Raw genomic sequence first — 16,861 nt, 5'->3', positions numbered from 1 at the left:
CCGCTAATGTGGTTTCCGCTTCTTTGACCCTGTCAACCAACTTGTGATGATCAGCTCTCAGGAGTCCCACCTCAATCGCAACTTGGTTGATGTCACGTTGCAATGTTGATTTGGTATCCTCTATGGCCCCCAGTATCTTGTCTAGGGTGTCCTGAACTTTAATTTGTGATTGGTTTAGTGAGTCCAGTTCACTCACCCCAGGTGGCAACTCGGGGTCCATGGCTCTATTCTTGTGTCGGCCCTTGGGGGGCATCGATCCGGCAGGCGGGCGCGCCTCGGAGGCCCCGGCAGACGGTCCGCGTGTGTTCGTGTGAACCACAACTGGGATTGTCCCTTTTCGGACTTTAGAGCTCTAACTTCTACTCCCGGTCCTTTTGGGCTGAACGCCAAGTGCTCCGCTGGTCGTGTCTAACGTACGGCTCCCAGGATGGCGGGCACTCATGCGGTCAATCGCGGCCAATTACCTCCTATTTCAGCCCCGGTTCCTTTGTTCGGACTTCCCGTCAGGCCCCTCCCCGGGAGCCAGATCCAGGCGCCCACCACAGCCAGGGCCCATTCATCCATCCAATGGGGCACTTACCCACTTTCTAGTCCTCTTTCCGTGCTCATGGGTGTCCACCTGTTCGTGCTCGTGATCTGCTCTCAGGGGTCAGTTGTGCCCCAAGATGTCCGGCGGCTCCGTGGTCCCCTCACACCGGGCAGTTGGTCAGGGGCCGTCCGTTATGCGCACCTCCCCCAGGATGCAACACATCCACCACGGGACCTCCACAGATGACACACTCCGTTAAGCAGCCCATCATGTCGCCGTTTCTATGCCCAGGTACTCCAGTTGGACCAAGTGCAATGCCCTCAGGTCGGTTCCAGTAAAGATGGGGCCCTTACGCCCGCTCCGTCAGTTCCGTGGGGGGCGCACACCGGTGAGGAATCCCTCCTGGGCCCCCAGTTCTCTCCAACCGCGTCGTGGCCCCAGGATCCGCCATCTGGACTTGCGCCGCAAATGCGAGCGCTGCCGCACCTGGGCCGCCCGCCTCGTTCCTGCCGCGGTCGGCCGCACACCACCAGGCCGCGGCCTCCAGCGAGGGGGTGGGGGGGCGCTAGCCTCCCCTCGCAATAGTCAATTCAGTCTCCGATGCGAGCGCCGACCAGCTCTGGGCGCCCGCCTCGTTCCCGCCGCGGCCGACTGCGCCACGTCAGGCCGCGGCTTCCATCGAGGGGAGGGGCCGCACGCCTCTCCTCGCTACGGGGCAAACAGCACGACTTGCCGCTCGCCCCAGGACTATGTTGGGGGCCCAATCGCCCCTCCCGGTGATCCGCCGCAGGGTGCCCACACTCCGTGTGCAGGCAGCCCGGACCAGCGCGTCGGGAAGGATTATTCCGGCAGGCCCCTCCGGAGCTAGAAAATCAGGCGTCCGCCATGTTCCGGACCCTGGCCACGCCCCCAGTCCATGATTTTCTGAGAGATATAATGTTATAAATGCATGATTTTCTGATGGATGAAATGTGAAGATTTTGTATACACTGTGTTAGATGTCAGTTCTTCTGATTTCACTTGAGTGAAAGAAACGGTAGGACAGAAAGATGTCTGTGCTTCTTCAGTTTGCCCTGCAGAAGACGTGATTTAGTAAAATGACCACTGTGTTAACTGTTCTCTGCAGTTGATTTCACCTCGGACGAAGAGGCAGAGTTGTTGGATGTCAAAGTGAAATGTCTGAATAACCTGGCTGCGTCCCAGCTGAAACTGGACCACTTCGAGGCAGCCTTGAAGTCGTGTAACTTGGTGTTGGAGCAGCAGCCTGAAAACCTCAAAGCTCTCTTCAGGAAAGGAAAGGTACATGCACGCTTCACTCTTGTGTGCTTTCGCTGCTGCAGCTCATTTAAGACATTTCTTGTCTACCTAAGTCCTGTATTTTTTAAAAATCATTGCAACACCACAAGATTCCCACAAAAAAAAGACACTTTGTAGAGTGATGATGCTAACTGTTTTCCCGCTTCCCTCCAAAATCCTCCTTTACGGGGAAGTCCTCCTCTTAATGCATTATTTTCTCATTGCTGTTTGCCAACTGTTCCACAACAAGTATTTTTATACTTTTCTCTCCGTTGGATGTCTCTGGGGTTTGAGGTTTTTCACAGGTTCACGGTTTTTAGCAAGAAGAGCACGAAGCCCCAGGCAGGAGGTGGAAGGTGGTTTGGCCCATCAGGAAAGCCCAGGCAGCAAATGGTAGGGGAGCATGGCACACCATGCCAATCCCAGTCAGTGGGTGGTACAGGGTATGGGACAACAGAGAAGCCCCAAGCTGTAGATGGCAATAGCATGTAATATTATGAAAGCCCCAGACAGCGGGGGTAGGACACATGGCAGAGCAGAGAAGCCATAAGAATCAGCTGTTAGGGAGCATGGCAGAGCAGGGATGCCGCAGGCAGCATAAGGTAAGGAGTGTGGCACAGTATGGAAGCCTCAGGCAGCAGGTGATAGAGCGAATGTCACTGCATGGAAGCCACAGGTAACAGATGATGGGTATCATGGCATGTTATGCAAGCCCCAGGCAGCAGTTATGAGCATGACAGACGAGGAAAGCCCCAGGCAGGATATGTACTGGCACATGACACAGCATGCAAGCCCCGGGCACCAGATGTTAGAGAGCATGGGACAATATGGAAGCCCCAGGCACCAGATGTTAAAGAGCGTGGCACAAAATGGAAGCCCCGAGCACCAGATGTTAGAGCATGGAGCAATATGGAAGCCCTGGGCACCAGATGTTGGAGAGCATGGAACAATATGGAAGCCCCGGGCACCAGACGTTAGAGAGCGTGGCACAATATGGAAGACCCGGGCAGCAGGTGATAGAGCGAATGCCACTGCATGGAAGCCACAGGTAACTGATTATGGGTATCATGGCATGGTATGGAAGCCGTAGGCAGCAGATATGAGCATGACCGACGAGGGAAGCCCCAGGCAGGAAATGTACTGGGACATGACACAGCTTGCAAGCCCCGGGCACCAGATGTTAGAGAGCGTGGCACAATATGGAAGCCCCAGGCACCAGATAGTGGGGAGCATGGAAGCCCCAGGCAGTGTGCCCTGTGCACAGATGTTCGGTTATATCTGCCATGCCATCGCCTCCATTATTATTTTCAGAAATTCTTGCACTATTCAAACATGTTTCCTGTCCCTCAAAGCTCTCCATGACCGATGTTTTTTTCTTTTTGACATTTGTTATGATGAATTGTGTTACTACTTTTTGCTCACTTTCTTCTATGTTTGGTCATTCTAATTTTTAGTTTGAGCATAGCAGCGGAAGTAAGCGCTGCTTTTCTGATGTGTTGGTATGTATCTGGGCTTTTAACAATGCCTACCGCACGCCCATCACTATCACTCGTTCATGGACTTGCCTTTCAAAAATCCTTTGTTGTCATTGGTAAATGCTTTCCGTTTGTCCCTCCTTGGGGCAGTTGTGTTACCGTCTTGGCCATCGACCCTGTTACATGGATAATTGCACTTTTGCAGATAACTTTGACTGCAAGAGAACTTCCTTTTCCCTTTGTGTCTCTCTCTTCGCGCTCACGGCAGCCATGGCGCTTTGAATCGGCTCGCTTATGTCAACTGTTTTACTTTTCATTTTCAACTTAAGTGGTAAGAAAAGTCAGGTTAGGAATTTACAACGCTAATAGCTCTGACTCGAGCAAACATGAGACCCATTGCATTGCAAATGCTTGTTAAACATGATGTTTTCACAGAAACCATTCTGTAAATTTGTACAGATGTCACTTAACTTTCCCTGAAGAATCTTCAGCTATTTGTGTACCTATTATCTGTACTTCGAGGGCTGGAGAATTATAGGTTTAAGAGTAAAGGAAAGGATTGTGATCTCCTTTGAATGTTTGGAGGGAGCGAGGTGAAGGAAAGTGTCAAAAAGGATATTCTTAGTTTAGGGACAATTGGTCCCAATCAGTCAAATTGAATTAGGGGGTGGAAGGAAGAGTGGAGAAGGCCAGATTCAATGAAGGGGTGAGAACAGAGGAACAACTGCAGAAGCTGATAGTTTGCAGGACACAAAAAACGTAAATCTGGTACAACAGTATCTGAAATAGGTCTTTGTAGCAAGCTGTGTTGTGCACTGTTGAGAAATAAGATACAATAAGATTTAATGTCTTAACTGAATCAGCAATGGCCATGCTGCCTCCTTAGCAGTCCCGAGATAAACTCATTTGTGTATAAAGAATTTTTCTTTACAGTTTGGTTCTTTGGTTTCACAGGTTTTAGCTCAACAAGGCGATTACAGTGATGCAATCCCAATATTAAAGAGCGCTTTGAAGCTGGAGCCTACAAACAAGGTATGCTGTTAACAATGTTATGATGCTCTCATTTATAGTTTTTTTTTTTTTTTACTTTAGTTTCTCCTTTTTCACTGTTGTAGTCAGTAACTTGTTTTCATCCTCATAACCCCTGGCACTCAATCAACATAGTGCCCTGAGCAGTAAAGGGATAGTGCATGATCTTACAAAAAGTCCAAGCTCTTTCGAAGGCTGGTAATGCTCGGGAGGAACCAGCAGCTCCTCTGGTTTGCCTCTTCTGTCTTTTTGCTTTCAATTTTTGGCATCTAAGAAGATACTGTTGATAGGTTCCCTTCTAAAGAAGATCCATGTTTGTGTTACATGGGGCCCTATGGACTTTGTTGTTTTCAAAAAGAAATCCGACACTTGACCAGGCATGATGCACCAGATTGTAACTAAAGTGACTATCAATGGACAGCCAGCAAATATTTGAAGTAAAGTTACATCTACAATAACTCGAGTATTAAAAAAAATAATTAGGAATTAAGGCTTGCATAAAGCTAGTGCTCTAAAAAGTATTTGCACAAATGCATCTAAAGATTGGTGCGGTGTTAGGATATTGTAATTTTAGCCCCAGAACATAGGTGAGTTACAGTAAACAAGGCCAAGTGACCCGAGCTAGGTAGGGTATGCAGTTGACTGCATGAGTCCAAGGTATAGTGCCAGGTGGTCTTTTTAGCCTTGACTGATTATCTGAAATCAGTGGTCTAACATGTCTGTCTGCTTGCACCTGCCTGGTACTTAACATCTGCATTCAATGAATTGGTGAGAAGTACCTGCAGTGGTGCAGTCCCAATACTTTGAAGCTTATAATGACTACATTGGCAAATAAAGGCATATAATTAATGCCCCAGTGCGGAATCAATGTGTACAAATGGAGTCCCAAGCATATAACTTAACAAACAACATATGGATGTTGTGTTACAGTTTGGCCCATAGGTCCATTTGCAGTGCCACAGATCTAGAACACATTGGTGGATTTCATAGCCATGGCACAGCATCAAAAGTGGCCTTCATGCAGGAATCGAACTATTGGTATGTCTTCCTACCCCAGGCCACTTTGTCTTACATTGTATGAATGAAAGAAAAGGACCTTAGATGCTTTGCCTTAACAGTTGGCGCTAGTGGCTTAGCACAGAGAGCGCTGGATTTGCTACTGTGCTATTCTGGGACAAGCTTAGAAGGGATTTGAAATACACTTCTTACAACATGCCCCTGCGTAAGTGTCCATATTTGTTATCCATTCCTTGTTCAAATTACCTTCCAAGTGCCACAATACATTTAGTGTAGGATTAGTAGTCTTAACCTGACAGTAGATGTGTAGACGTTTTACAGGAAAATGGGTATTTTGTAGACCCAGAACTGCATTCAAGTTACCCAAATGATCCCCATCTCCTTACGTTTCATGTTGGGAAAGTGAAGACCCAGATCAATAAATGTTGAACTAGGATTTCTTATTACTTGGCCTAGACTAGTTAATCCTTGTTTTATTTAAGAAGCAAAGGTTGAATGTCATCTGTAGATAGTACGTTGCATTCCCTGTGCTCCACAGCAGAGTGCGCAATTTCATTGCTGAATAACAGACCATGGACCTTCTGGTATGTCCAACAGCCACGTTAGTGTGTCATCCGGACTGAGCAGAAACTGTAACATAAGCAGCAATTATTTTTCACACACATTACTTCAAAAAATGTATAAAGGGCTGAGTCTTTTAAAAGGGAAGCGCAGTAAGGGAAAACAAATTGTGATACATATGTTATGTTAATAACATTTGTATGAGCATTATATACTGGTGGTTACCTGGCACTACCATAAAATAATGATGGGAGTTATGAAAAGAAATACAAAAAAAGGAACAACTTAATTTGCTTAATCAGAAGAAACCAGATCCATGTTCAAGCAGTAATTACTCTAAGGCTACATAGGACTTCCCATCCTGGCCGAGGTGTGGCTAAGTATAACCTGGAGATTAGTAGTAGGGAAATTCAACACCCATGAAAGCTGGTAATGTGTAAAAGGTTTCCAGATAAATGTGATTGAGAGACCATAAATCACACTGAATTTTGACTGTGATTTTTGGTTCTTCAGTTGTAAACAAATGCAAGGTGGGTGGGCAGGCCTGGGTCTAAGGGTTCCTGTCACCAGCCAAGCTGCCTGACTCCAAACGGCATGAAGTACATGTGTTAAGTGTTAATTGCTGACATTACCCACCTTTTGGCCTTGTTGTTCAAACATGGATAACTGTTCCAATAGCTCTGTATTATCGCACTGTACATATAAAGTTGACATTTCTTGGTTGGATGAATCTGATGAGTGGTACAACGTAGAGATTCAAGAGGTGTGAAAAGAGTGCAGAGTCATGATGACCACCAAATTCTTGTGGAGCCTCTAACCTTTCATCATGGAATATTTACACCATTCCTGAGCAACCGATGAAGCTCCCTTAGCTTCCAGGTGATGCCATAGATTGCCATGGTCAACATTATCAAACGCCTATGAGAGTTCTAAAAGGATTAATCCTTCAGAACTGATGCTATTTGCTGGGTGGCATCATGGCCCTCCAAGAGTTTAGGTGCTGCAGAAAGAAGGGAAATTGGCTGGAAAAAAAAATCAAAATTCTAGTGTCCATGTCTGGTTCCTTCAGAATCAGAGTGACTACAGTGGTCTTAATAGCCCCAAAATGTCGGTGATTTCTATTAAATTGTTCAGTATTTGCCAGAACAGATCTACATTCCAGCCTACAGCTGGGTAAGGACGTAAGCAGGGCAGAGATCAGATGAGGAAGCCACACTTTAAATCACACTTTAGAAAGAGCAGATTAAAAGCCTTTCAGAGTGTACATAGCAAAAAAAAAAAGATAAGTTATGTCTGTGATGTTTGACTACTTGATGCACAGTGGTAATTCCCACACTTGGGCCCTCATTTTGAATTTGGCGGACACCGCCCGCCAAACTCTTTAGGATGGAAAACCACCCTTCTGGTTTTCCCCCCGCTGGCCCTATTACGAGTTTCCCGCTGAGCCAGCAGGGAACAGGCGACAGCAGTGTTGCAGTGCATCAGAGCTGGCAGAGAGGAGCGCTGCCCTGGTGGATTAAGACCGCCGGCACTGACAGGCTGTCGACTTGTGGCAACCTGGCGGTGCCGGCGGTCGGACTGTGGCGGCTCCGCCACAGTCAAAATGTGGAGGCCAGACCGCTGCTTTGGCGGCGGTCCAACCGCCACCACGGCCCTAGCGGTTTTAAGACCATCTATCGAGCCATGTAGACTTTATTTTTCCCATAAAATGCTAAATAAGGGAATTTGAGAACAACTTCAGAGAAAATGTCTGAGATATTAGAAAGTTCTGAAATGCCATTTTGATTAAAAGCAGGGAAATGGATAAAAAACTGTTTTTGTCTTTTGATCACTTACTTATAACCTGTTAGGCCTTTTTAAATGCCTCCTTGCAGACTAGTCATATGACTTTTGCCACTGGAACTCTTGGCCAAAGTACGGTTTTGCCACTTGAGATTTCATCATTAAACCAAAGGGCAGGTTTCTTATGCCTTTGGATTAGTCTAAATTTGAAAAAGATGCGTGTATTTGCTGATCTAAGATCCATTTAGTATTGACTGAGCAGTGATCACAATTCCATTTTCTAACAGATTTATATCCATTCCACACCAGCAGCGGCTCTAAACACATTCTCTGATATTGGGAGGACTTGTTCAGGTTAAAATGATTCATACGTTGGGCTGATCAAATCACTAGCTCAGTGTCTAGATTTTCAGTACAAGACTCCAGTGTTCACAAATGGTCCAAAGTAGGGCCTTTAGAGTGGGTGGGCACCTCCAATTCTTTCCTATCACTTCAAAGGTTGGATAGAATCTAATGCACTCATGCAGTCTTGGGCACCAACCCATTAATTGCAGTCACCAACTTTAAAGATTTTCGGTGTACAGAAAAAAAGGCTACGGGAATTTGTTTTACCAAATTGGTGAAGGGAACCTTCCTCCTGTGCATGATCTTATTAGACCTTAACATCCACCAAACTACAGCATCCACCAAATGACTCCATCCACACAAAAAGCAAAGCTCTATATGTTAATACAGCCTCACTATCTACTTGTCTGCTTTGAATTCACCTCACCAGACTGGTTAGCCAAACCTGTTCACATCAGTCAATGAAAAAGTGTATACTCTGCACCGATAAGCAGAAACCATCCTTAACTTTGTCCAGATAAGAGGCTCACAGATCAATTCTTCAGTCTATGGCCCCTGCTTTTTAGATCCCACATCGCTGCACTTGTCTCCATGCAACTCTGCACGGAAAACCTTCAAGTTCATTGTTATCACTGTCAGTTCCAAAATATTGATATGAATTCTCCTCTCCTGTAGAGACAATACAACATTGAAAGTCAGGCCAGGTAAATGAAGGCTCCGCTTCTGAAGAAAGGCTTTGACCAAGGGAAATGAAACCACTCTTTCAGAAGTTAATGTGCACACAGAGAACACTGTTAAGTGTCTTCCCACCAGAGGTCTCCGCTAGATTTTCTTTTAACTCTTGCTAGAATCGGTTCCCCCGGTACTGCCACCTCCTCTGATGCACCAAATGTACTATGCAAATATATGAAGCCACTATGCCATTTCAAATAATAACACCATATCCTGACTTCAGGGTACCCTTTCTTACCCATCTAAATTGAGAGTCTGGGATTTTTCCGATGTAACTAAAGAATTGACTCTGAGTCAAGAGCAACATCTACAGATTTAACCAACTATTGCTAATAAGTGTTAGAAACGGACAATTAGGGTTTTCATTATAATAACTAGGGTACTCCTGAACAGCCAGTCATCCATATATAATTAAATGGTTGTAGAAGCCCCTTTAAGATATACAAACACAACTGCTGTGATCTTTGTAAAGACTCTTTGTTCTGGAGACTGAAAGGTAATAGGTTGAAGTGAAAATGGAAGTCTTCTCCAGCTAGAGGTCGCACCTCTCTGTGCAACTGACCTAGTGGAATATGAAAATAGGCATAATTTATTTCTCTGGATACCCTCCAGTCCTCTTCTCCACAGTGAGTGTTAGAAACTTTCTGCACCGGTGAATGGAATATAAAGGTGAGTGCCATGTAGTTCTTGGGATACCCTCCACACCTGCTCTGCAAAGACAGTAGAACTTGGTGTAAGGTCAACATCTGAGACATCTGCTACTTGGTGATTCAGTTGAAAAAATTAAGATCCAAAATAGGATATAAACAACCCCTTACTGTCTGAGTAGTAGGGTGCTAGTGTTGGTGAGAAATAAGTGGGTAGGTCTCTTTAGAGTGTCAGGTGCTAAGCATGCTTGATAATTTTCTAGACCAATTGTTCGGCATTAATCTACCTTTTATGAAGACATGACACAATCTGAGACCCCTCATTCATCCAGTAGTTCTCAGACGAGCGATTTCTTGATAGCACTCCCAGAGTCTTTTTGACCTGTTTGGTGGATGTAGGAAGTTGGCTCTGTATATACTATTTCAAAGTAAGAAATAGTGCGCACAGAGTCCAAGGGTTCCCCTCCGAGGTAAGATAGTGGCAAAATTAGATAATTCTAATGCTCTATTTTGTGGTAGTGTGGTCGAGCAGTAGGTTTATCAGAGGGTAGTGTTAAGCATTTGTTGTACACACACAGGCAATAAATGAGGGACACACACTCAGATTTACTCCAGGCCAATAGGTTTTTATATAGAAAAATATATTTTCTTAGTTTATTTTTAGAACCTAGCTTTGCCACGTTGAAGCGGGAAATTGCAGTGGAAGTCAAGGACCTCAAGAGAGAGGTGACTGATCTGGGTCAGCGCGGGGACACACTGGAGCAGACCCATGACGCATGGGAGGAAGAAGTTGACTCTCACAGGCGGGAACTCCTCGCCCTGCAAGAGACGAACCAAGAACTGCAGTATCAGTTAGAAAACCTGGGAAATAGATCACGGCAATCTAATATTTGTATAAAGGGTGTCCCGACGCAGGCAGTACCGGACCCCTTAGAGGACTTTGTAGTACGTCTCTTTAAACATGTGGCTCCGGAGTTAAAGGACCAGGCCATTATACTGGACAGAACACACAGGGCTGGCTGCCCCACTGGATCGCCGGGTCAGGCTCAGGATATACTGACCTGTTTGCACTATTGTAGTCAACGGGAGACCATACTGGTGGCAGCTCACAACCAGAATGCGATTGAATTTGAAGGTCACTGAGTTGGTCTCTTTCAAGACCTGTCGATGTTGACACTGCAGCGCCGCAGAACCCTGCGACTGGTCACGGACTTTCTACGTGAGAGGGACATCAGATATAAATGGGGCCATCCATTTCATCTGCAATTTGTTTGGCTGAACGAAACCAAGCATCCGCATGCTGGAAGAAACAAGCCCTTGAGGGATGCCACCGGGCCTCCGGGACCGGCCCCGCTGGTCGCACTCCCAGGAGCAGCCTTCACGAGGAGATAGGGGCCGTTCAGAACCCTGCAACAGGAGGAATAAACCCCACAAACCGACAACGGTTGAAAGTCCGAAGGAATGAGCAGCCTTCATCCGGAGTCTACGCAGCCAGGACAGTGTTTCAGAAGCAGACTCAGAACACTGATGACACACAATAAAAGACAGGGGTTCTCTTCTCCCTCCCCCACTCCTCAGAGGACCTACGTGTCACCTAGGAGATGAGTGACACGTAGGTAAAGACAAGCCTTCAAGCCACTGCAGACCGAGCAGCAGAGCTCTGACCCCCACGGAGAGTAGGTCACACGAAGGTGGATTGCGGACCGAGCTGCCCCCAAATATGTATACAGTAGTTCCCAGGCGGGGAACGTTTTTCAATGTTCACACCCAGTTGTTTGTTCCCTCCCCCCCCCCCCCTTACCCTTTTCTTTTCCTGCTTTGCTCTAGGGGAGGTAATATTCTGCAACCTCACCGACAACAGGTTCTGATGTTGTGTTGTCATTCTACTGGTTAAGCCATCTTACCAACCCATAGCAATCCACACTCACTGCCTCAATGGTGACTTTTCTTAGTCTAAATGTGCGAGGTCTTAACATGTCTGTGAAGAGGCAGGCCCTTCTTTTCCAGCTTAGGGAGTTGACGTGTGATATCTGCCTCTTACAAGAGACCCACCTACTTCGAACAGATTGGAAGAGACTGTGGTCTTGTTGGTTTGGTCACCATTTTCATTCCTCAAGGCCGACGAGGACGGCAGGGTTGGCTATCTTGCTTGCCAAGAGCTTTACAGGGGAGATCCCTCCGACACAGACAGAGGTCCCGGGGAGGCTCATCTCACTACACATGGACATTCATGGGGGCGTAAACTAACAGTAGCCAATATATACGGGCCGAACGAGTGCCAGGAGAGTTTTGTGAAAGACGCACTGGGGAGGGTACTGACGACACCTGACGAGGACATTGTGGTAGGTGGAGATTTTAACTTAGGTTCGGACTCCCAGCTAGATATGTCCAACCAGAGGTATGACCAAACAGGAGCCTTTTTAGAGGGCTTCCAGGAGTGGCTGGACCGGGCAGGGCTGACGGACGTCTGGCACGGCAGCATCCGGCAGATATGATATATTCCTTTTTTCTCGGCCGCCCATCAATCGTACGTGCGCATAGACCTTTTCCTTACTACCCCCGTATCACTACACTGGTTGCGAGGTCTGAAATAGGGGCAGCCTCAATTTCGGACCGCTTCCTGCTCATGGTGCACCGCACGCTGTCGTCGTTCCCCCCCCCCTAACCCCCCCCCACCCCCACCCCCACCCCCACCGCACCCTCCCCAGGCACCCAGAAAAAGGCATTGGAGGCTTAACACACGGCTCCTAGCATATGAGGATATCCTAGCCGAAATAAGGGAAAAAATAGCTTCCTTCCTGGAAACAAACACTCCCACAACCAGTATCATAACTCTGTGGGAAACTCTTAAGGCAGTGGTCAGGGGCCAATTTATAGCGATAGCTGCAAGACTGAATATAGCTCGCCGTGAGAAGTGGCTCCAACTAGAGGATGAAATAAGAGTCATGGAGGCTACACAGAGCAGGACGGGATCTCTAAAGGTGAGAAGACAGCTCAACACCCTTAGGAAACAGCTGTGGGCCTTAGATGGGGATAGGGCGGAATATGCCCTGCTACAGACCAAGCAAACATTCTACGCAGGGGGAGACAGGGCGGGCCGACTTATGGCCCACCACGTTTGTATGCAGGCAACGAGCCGCAGAGTGACGGAAGTGCGTTTAGCAGACGGTACACCGACGAGTCAGGAGGTGCCCATTCTCCAGCAGTTTGAGAGGTTCTACTCTGACTCATACTCTGCGGATGAGTTTGACAGTCAGGACATAGACGACTACCTGGACTCCACCCAGTTGCCCCAGATTCCCACCGCAGACAGGGACACAATGGAGAAGGACGTTACCCCCGGTGGAGGTAATAGGGACTATACAGCGTCTGCAAACCAGTAAAGCGCCGGGACAGGACGGCTTCGGAGCAGAGGCCTTTGGGCCACAACTAGCCCCTGTGTTGGCCCAGCTGTACAGTGCACTGACCCCGCCTCGCTCCCCTCCCCCCCCAACGATGCAACTGGGCATGGTGATTGTTATCCCCAAGCCGGGGAAGGACCCACGGTTGTGCTCCTCCTAAAGGCCCATAACGCTACTGAATGTGGACACTAAGATCTTCACAGGTATCTTGGCCCACTGGCTAAATCCGTATATGCAAGGTCTGGTGGACCCTGATCAAACGGTTTGTTCCGGAAAGATCCTGTAGCAACAATACCAAGAGACAATGCCACTTGGTGGATAATCTCCATCGGCCCGGAATCCCCACCCTCCTCTCCATTGATGCAGAGAAAGCCTTTGACCAGGTGGACTGGCACTACCTCCATGAGGTCCTGCACCACTTTGGGCTGAGACCTCGATTTCGTGGGTGGATTTGAAGCAACTATCATAGACCCATGGTCTCCGTTCACTGAGAACTGTTGCAGCAATTCCCTATTTCCAGGGGGCACGGCAGGGGTGCCCTTTGTCACCCCTGCTGTTTGCCTTGTATATGGAGTCATTCACTAAGCACATTCAGCAGAACCCAAATATATTTATGGGGGGGCAGAATCCATAAACTAGCACTCTATGCAGATCTGCTTCTCCATTTGTCTCAACCCCAAACCTCCCTCTTGGGGGTCATGGCGGAACTCAAAGTATTTAGCAAAGCATCGAGTTTTAAAACTAATCTCCCTAAATCGGCCCTTCTCAATTTCACGATCCCAGAAGTCGAACGGACAACTTTGGAGGTGAACCTCCCATTTCATGGGCCTCACATGGCATCAAGTACTTGGGTCTCTGGATACACCCCACACTCGAGGCAACAGTGGCTCACAATTGTAACATGATATTAGAGGTGGTTCGTTCTGACCTGACAAGGTGAAAGGCACATTGAATATCATGGCTGGGCCATCTGGCGGCAATAAAGATGACACTCCTGCCTAAAAAACTGTATCTTATACAGACGTTGCCACTGCAACCGCCACCTAACCTTATAGATAAATTGCAAATGCACATATGGGAGTACATCTGGGGCGGCATGAGTGCTAGAATGTCAAAGACTCAGGCATATCTGCCTCAAACGGACAGGGCCTGGGGGTCCCACACCTGAGGAGCTATTATTACGCGGCCCAACTGTGGTACATGGTTGAATGGGCTCGACCCCTCACTGAGAAATACTGGTGCTTTATCAACCAGGCAGTGGCAGGAGTCCATATTTGGAACGTGCCATGGCTGCCGAGAAAACACAGACTGAAGGAAGTCTGTTTCCCCGGTCCTGAGGGTGACGATGGGAGCATGGGACAAGGTACAGGTTAAGAGGGGACTGTCCACGCCGGTCTGCCCTCAGGTGCAGCTTATTGGCAACCTGGACTGTCCTCCGGCACTGGGCAACTCTGCTTTCACACACTGGCAAAATGCAAACTGTGGGAGGATAGAAGACCTCTTTACTGAGGACAGAGTCATGGACTTCGACTGTCTTTAAGCAGCATAGGGGCTCACGGTAACTGCACGTTGGCGGTATCTCGCAGTCCACCACTGGGTGACTTCCCTCTGGGTATGCCCTTACACGAGTCGGCCGCTTACCCGATTCGAGCAGTGGCTGATGACTAGAGATACCGATTAACGACTCCTGTCTGACATCTATGCCTTTCTGATAGGGCCAGCTGTAATCCCTGCCACCCCTGCAAGTCTTAGATGCGAAATGGAATGCAAACGCACCTTTATAGATAGAAAGGGGGGGTGACGTACTCCACCGAGCAAGGGTCACAGCCCATGCCACAAACACCAAGGAAATGTTCCTGGAAATAGCCCATTACATGTATTATACACAAGCTCAGATGGCTGGGTGGGGATAGCACAGAGACGGAGGGTGTTGGCTTGGGTGCGGACAGGAGGGAACACTTAGACACATACTGTGGCACTGCCCAAAGATTGCCTCCTTCTGTCGCACAATCCTCCAAGCAATCAATGAAATTCATGGTACTAACATACCGTGGTTCCCTAGCTACGTCTTGCTGGGTCTCCCTGATCCCCATCACATACCTGCTTCGCTCACCTCGAGGCTGGGTGATGACACTGGCTCTGGGGGCAAGCGAAGATCCTCTTACTCTCCCCATGGGGGACAGAGACCATCCCTACACACACGGACTGGTTACACAAACTGGGCCCTCATGGGCATGGAAAAACTGACAGCAGCTGCAACTGGCAAACTGCCGCTCTTTGATAAAACCTGGGGCCTATATATACGGTTCATGTCGAAAGAATTCAGGGAATTATCCTGCCCCGCTTATCTCCGCATCCTCAGTTTTACAACCTCAACAGGTACCACCGAACAATTTAAATGACACCCCCATCAACATGAGAATACTGACAACACGAAACACCTGGGGCACACTCTTGGAATAAGGAAGCCTAATGCATGCATATAGCAGGCTTACTTCCTTTCTTACCCTTCCTTGTGTCTTCTCCGACCCCCCCCTCCCCTCATAGTTATTCCCTCACTTCCTATCCCCACCGGCCATTGGTTGTAGGTGGGTGATGTTATAGCGATAGCTGCAAGACTGAATATAGCTCGCCGTGAGAAGTGGCTCCAACTAGAGGATGTTGTTGTATTGTTGTTCTTCAAATCCAATAAAAGAGATTTAAACACAATTTGATGTGGAAACCAAAAAGGGCAAGGCACACTTAAAGCCTGGGACGGCTTTAGGGTGATGCAAGCGGTGCAGCCTCATCTTGCGCTGGCCTTGGGAAGAGGGGGAGGAGGCTGTTTTCAGAAACAACTTAAAGGTTTACAAGCACCTGCTGCAGAGCTTACTGTGTGTCCAACAGATTTCCGGCAACAATAAAAATGTCAAGATAACTTTGGTGATTAGGTTTCCTGCTGGAGAGAGATTGGGGGTTTTTCTAGTGGCAGTCTGACTCATCTTAATGTAGCAGAGAAAGAACATGTAATATGCAGATCATAGAATGTCACGTGGATAGCTCAGTGGGCGACTGCTGTTGTCACAGATCCTGTTGTTACTTGCATTTCATAAGTTACAATCCTGATATAGCACAGTGACTTCCAAACTGTCATCAAAGAGCTACATGCAAGCTGCATAAAGTAGATAGGACGTTATGGTGGTCATTATGACATCAGTGGTAAAAATCGCCTACCGCTGCAGTGACTGACGGCCAAAATACCACCACCACTGCTGCTACTATCCATCTGCCATATTATGAGCACTGCCTGACTTCCGCCACAAGAAGGGTGGAAATCCGGCAGTGTTCATGGTGGTGGACGGTGGTAAGCTGGCACTGCTACCACTAGCACCGCCACGCCAGTAGAACGCCGCCAGCCATATTATGACAATTCATACAGCTTGGTGGTGTCCTGCTTGCAGGGCGCTGCTGGCAGTAGCAGCGCCCCTTCCCATTCCCTGCCTGAAGAACTCCTTGCTCAAGATAAGTCAGTCCGACAGGGGAGGGGGCTGGGAGGGTGGAGGTGTTGTGGGTGTGTGTGCGCGCATAAACATGTGAGTGAGTGCTTTAATACGTCTGTGTGTGTGTGTGTGTTGTGTTTGCGTGGTTATATGCGTGAGTAAATGCGTGTAAGAATGGTGTAGTGAGTGCATGTCTGCATGTCAGTGTGATCGATGTAAGAATGTGTGTGAGCATGTCTAGATGTATGCATGTATGAATGTGTGTAGGTCAGTGTGTGTATGAATGTGTGTATGCCAGTGTGAGTGACTGGGTGTATGCGTGGTGCGTGTATGCATTTATGGGGGGCGGGGGGTGTCTGAGGATCGGGGGTTGAGGGGTGTTTGGATGGAGTGGGTGTCTGGTGTGAGGATCAGAGGGGGGTGGGGGCATCTGAGGATTGGAGGGGTGGGGGTTGTTTGGATGGAAGGGAGGTGGGGGTGTGTGTGAGGATCGGAGGGGGTTGGGGTGTCTGAGGATCGGTGGGGGTGTCGGAGGATCGGTGTGTGTGTGAGGATCGGAGGGGGTGGA

The 16,861-nt window shown here is 48.1% G+C and overlaps 1 protein-coding gene across 1 annotated transcript in view; it reads left to right on the top strand.

The window, feature by feature from the left end:
- Window positions 1–16,861, top strand: part of FKBP8 (FKBP prolyl isomerase 8) — an 89,117-nt gene that overhangs the window by 30,871 nt on the left and 41,385 nt on the right. Inside the window, exons 6-7 of the mRNA XM_069217900.1 lie at window positions 1,656–1,828; window positions 4,255–4,332. Coding sequence (XP_069074001.1) covers window positions 1,656–1,828; window positions 4,255–4,332 — 251 coding nt within the window. The remainder of the gene's footprint in view (window positions 1–1,655; window positions 1,829–4,254; window positions 4,333–16,861) is intronic.

This window comes from Pleurodeles waltl, chromosome 12 (assembly GCF_031143425.1).
Source record: "Pleurodeles waltl isolate 20211129_DDA chromosome 12, aPleWal1.hap1.20221129, whole genome shotgun sequence".
Taxonomy (NCBI): Eukaryota; Metazoa; Chordata; class Amphibia; order Caudata; family Salamandridae; genus Pleurodeles; species Pleurodeles waltl.
The sequence above is the reverse complement of the archived record's forward strand: the minus strand, read 5'-3'. Positions and strand labels throughout refer to the sequence as shown.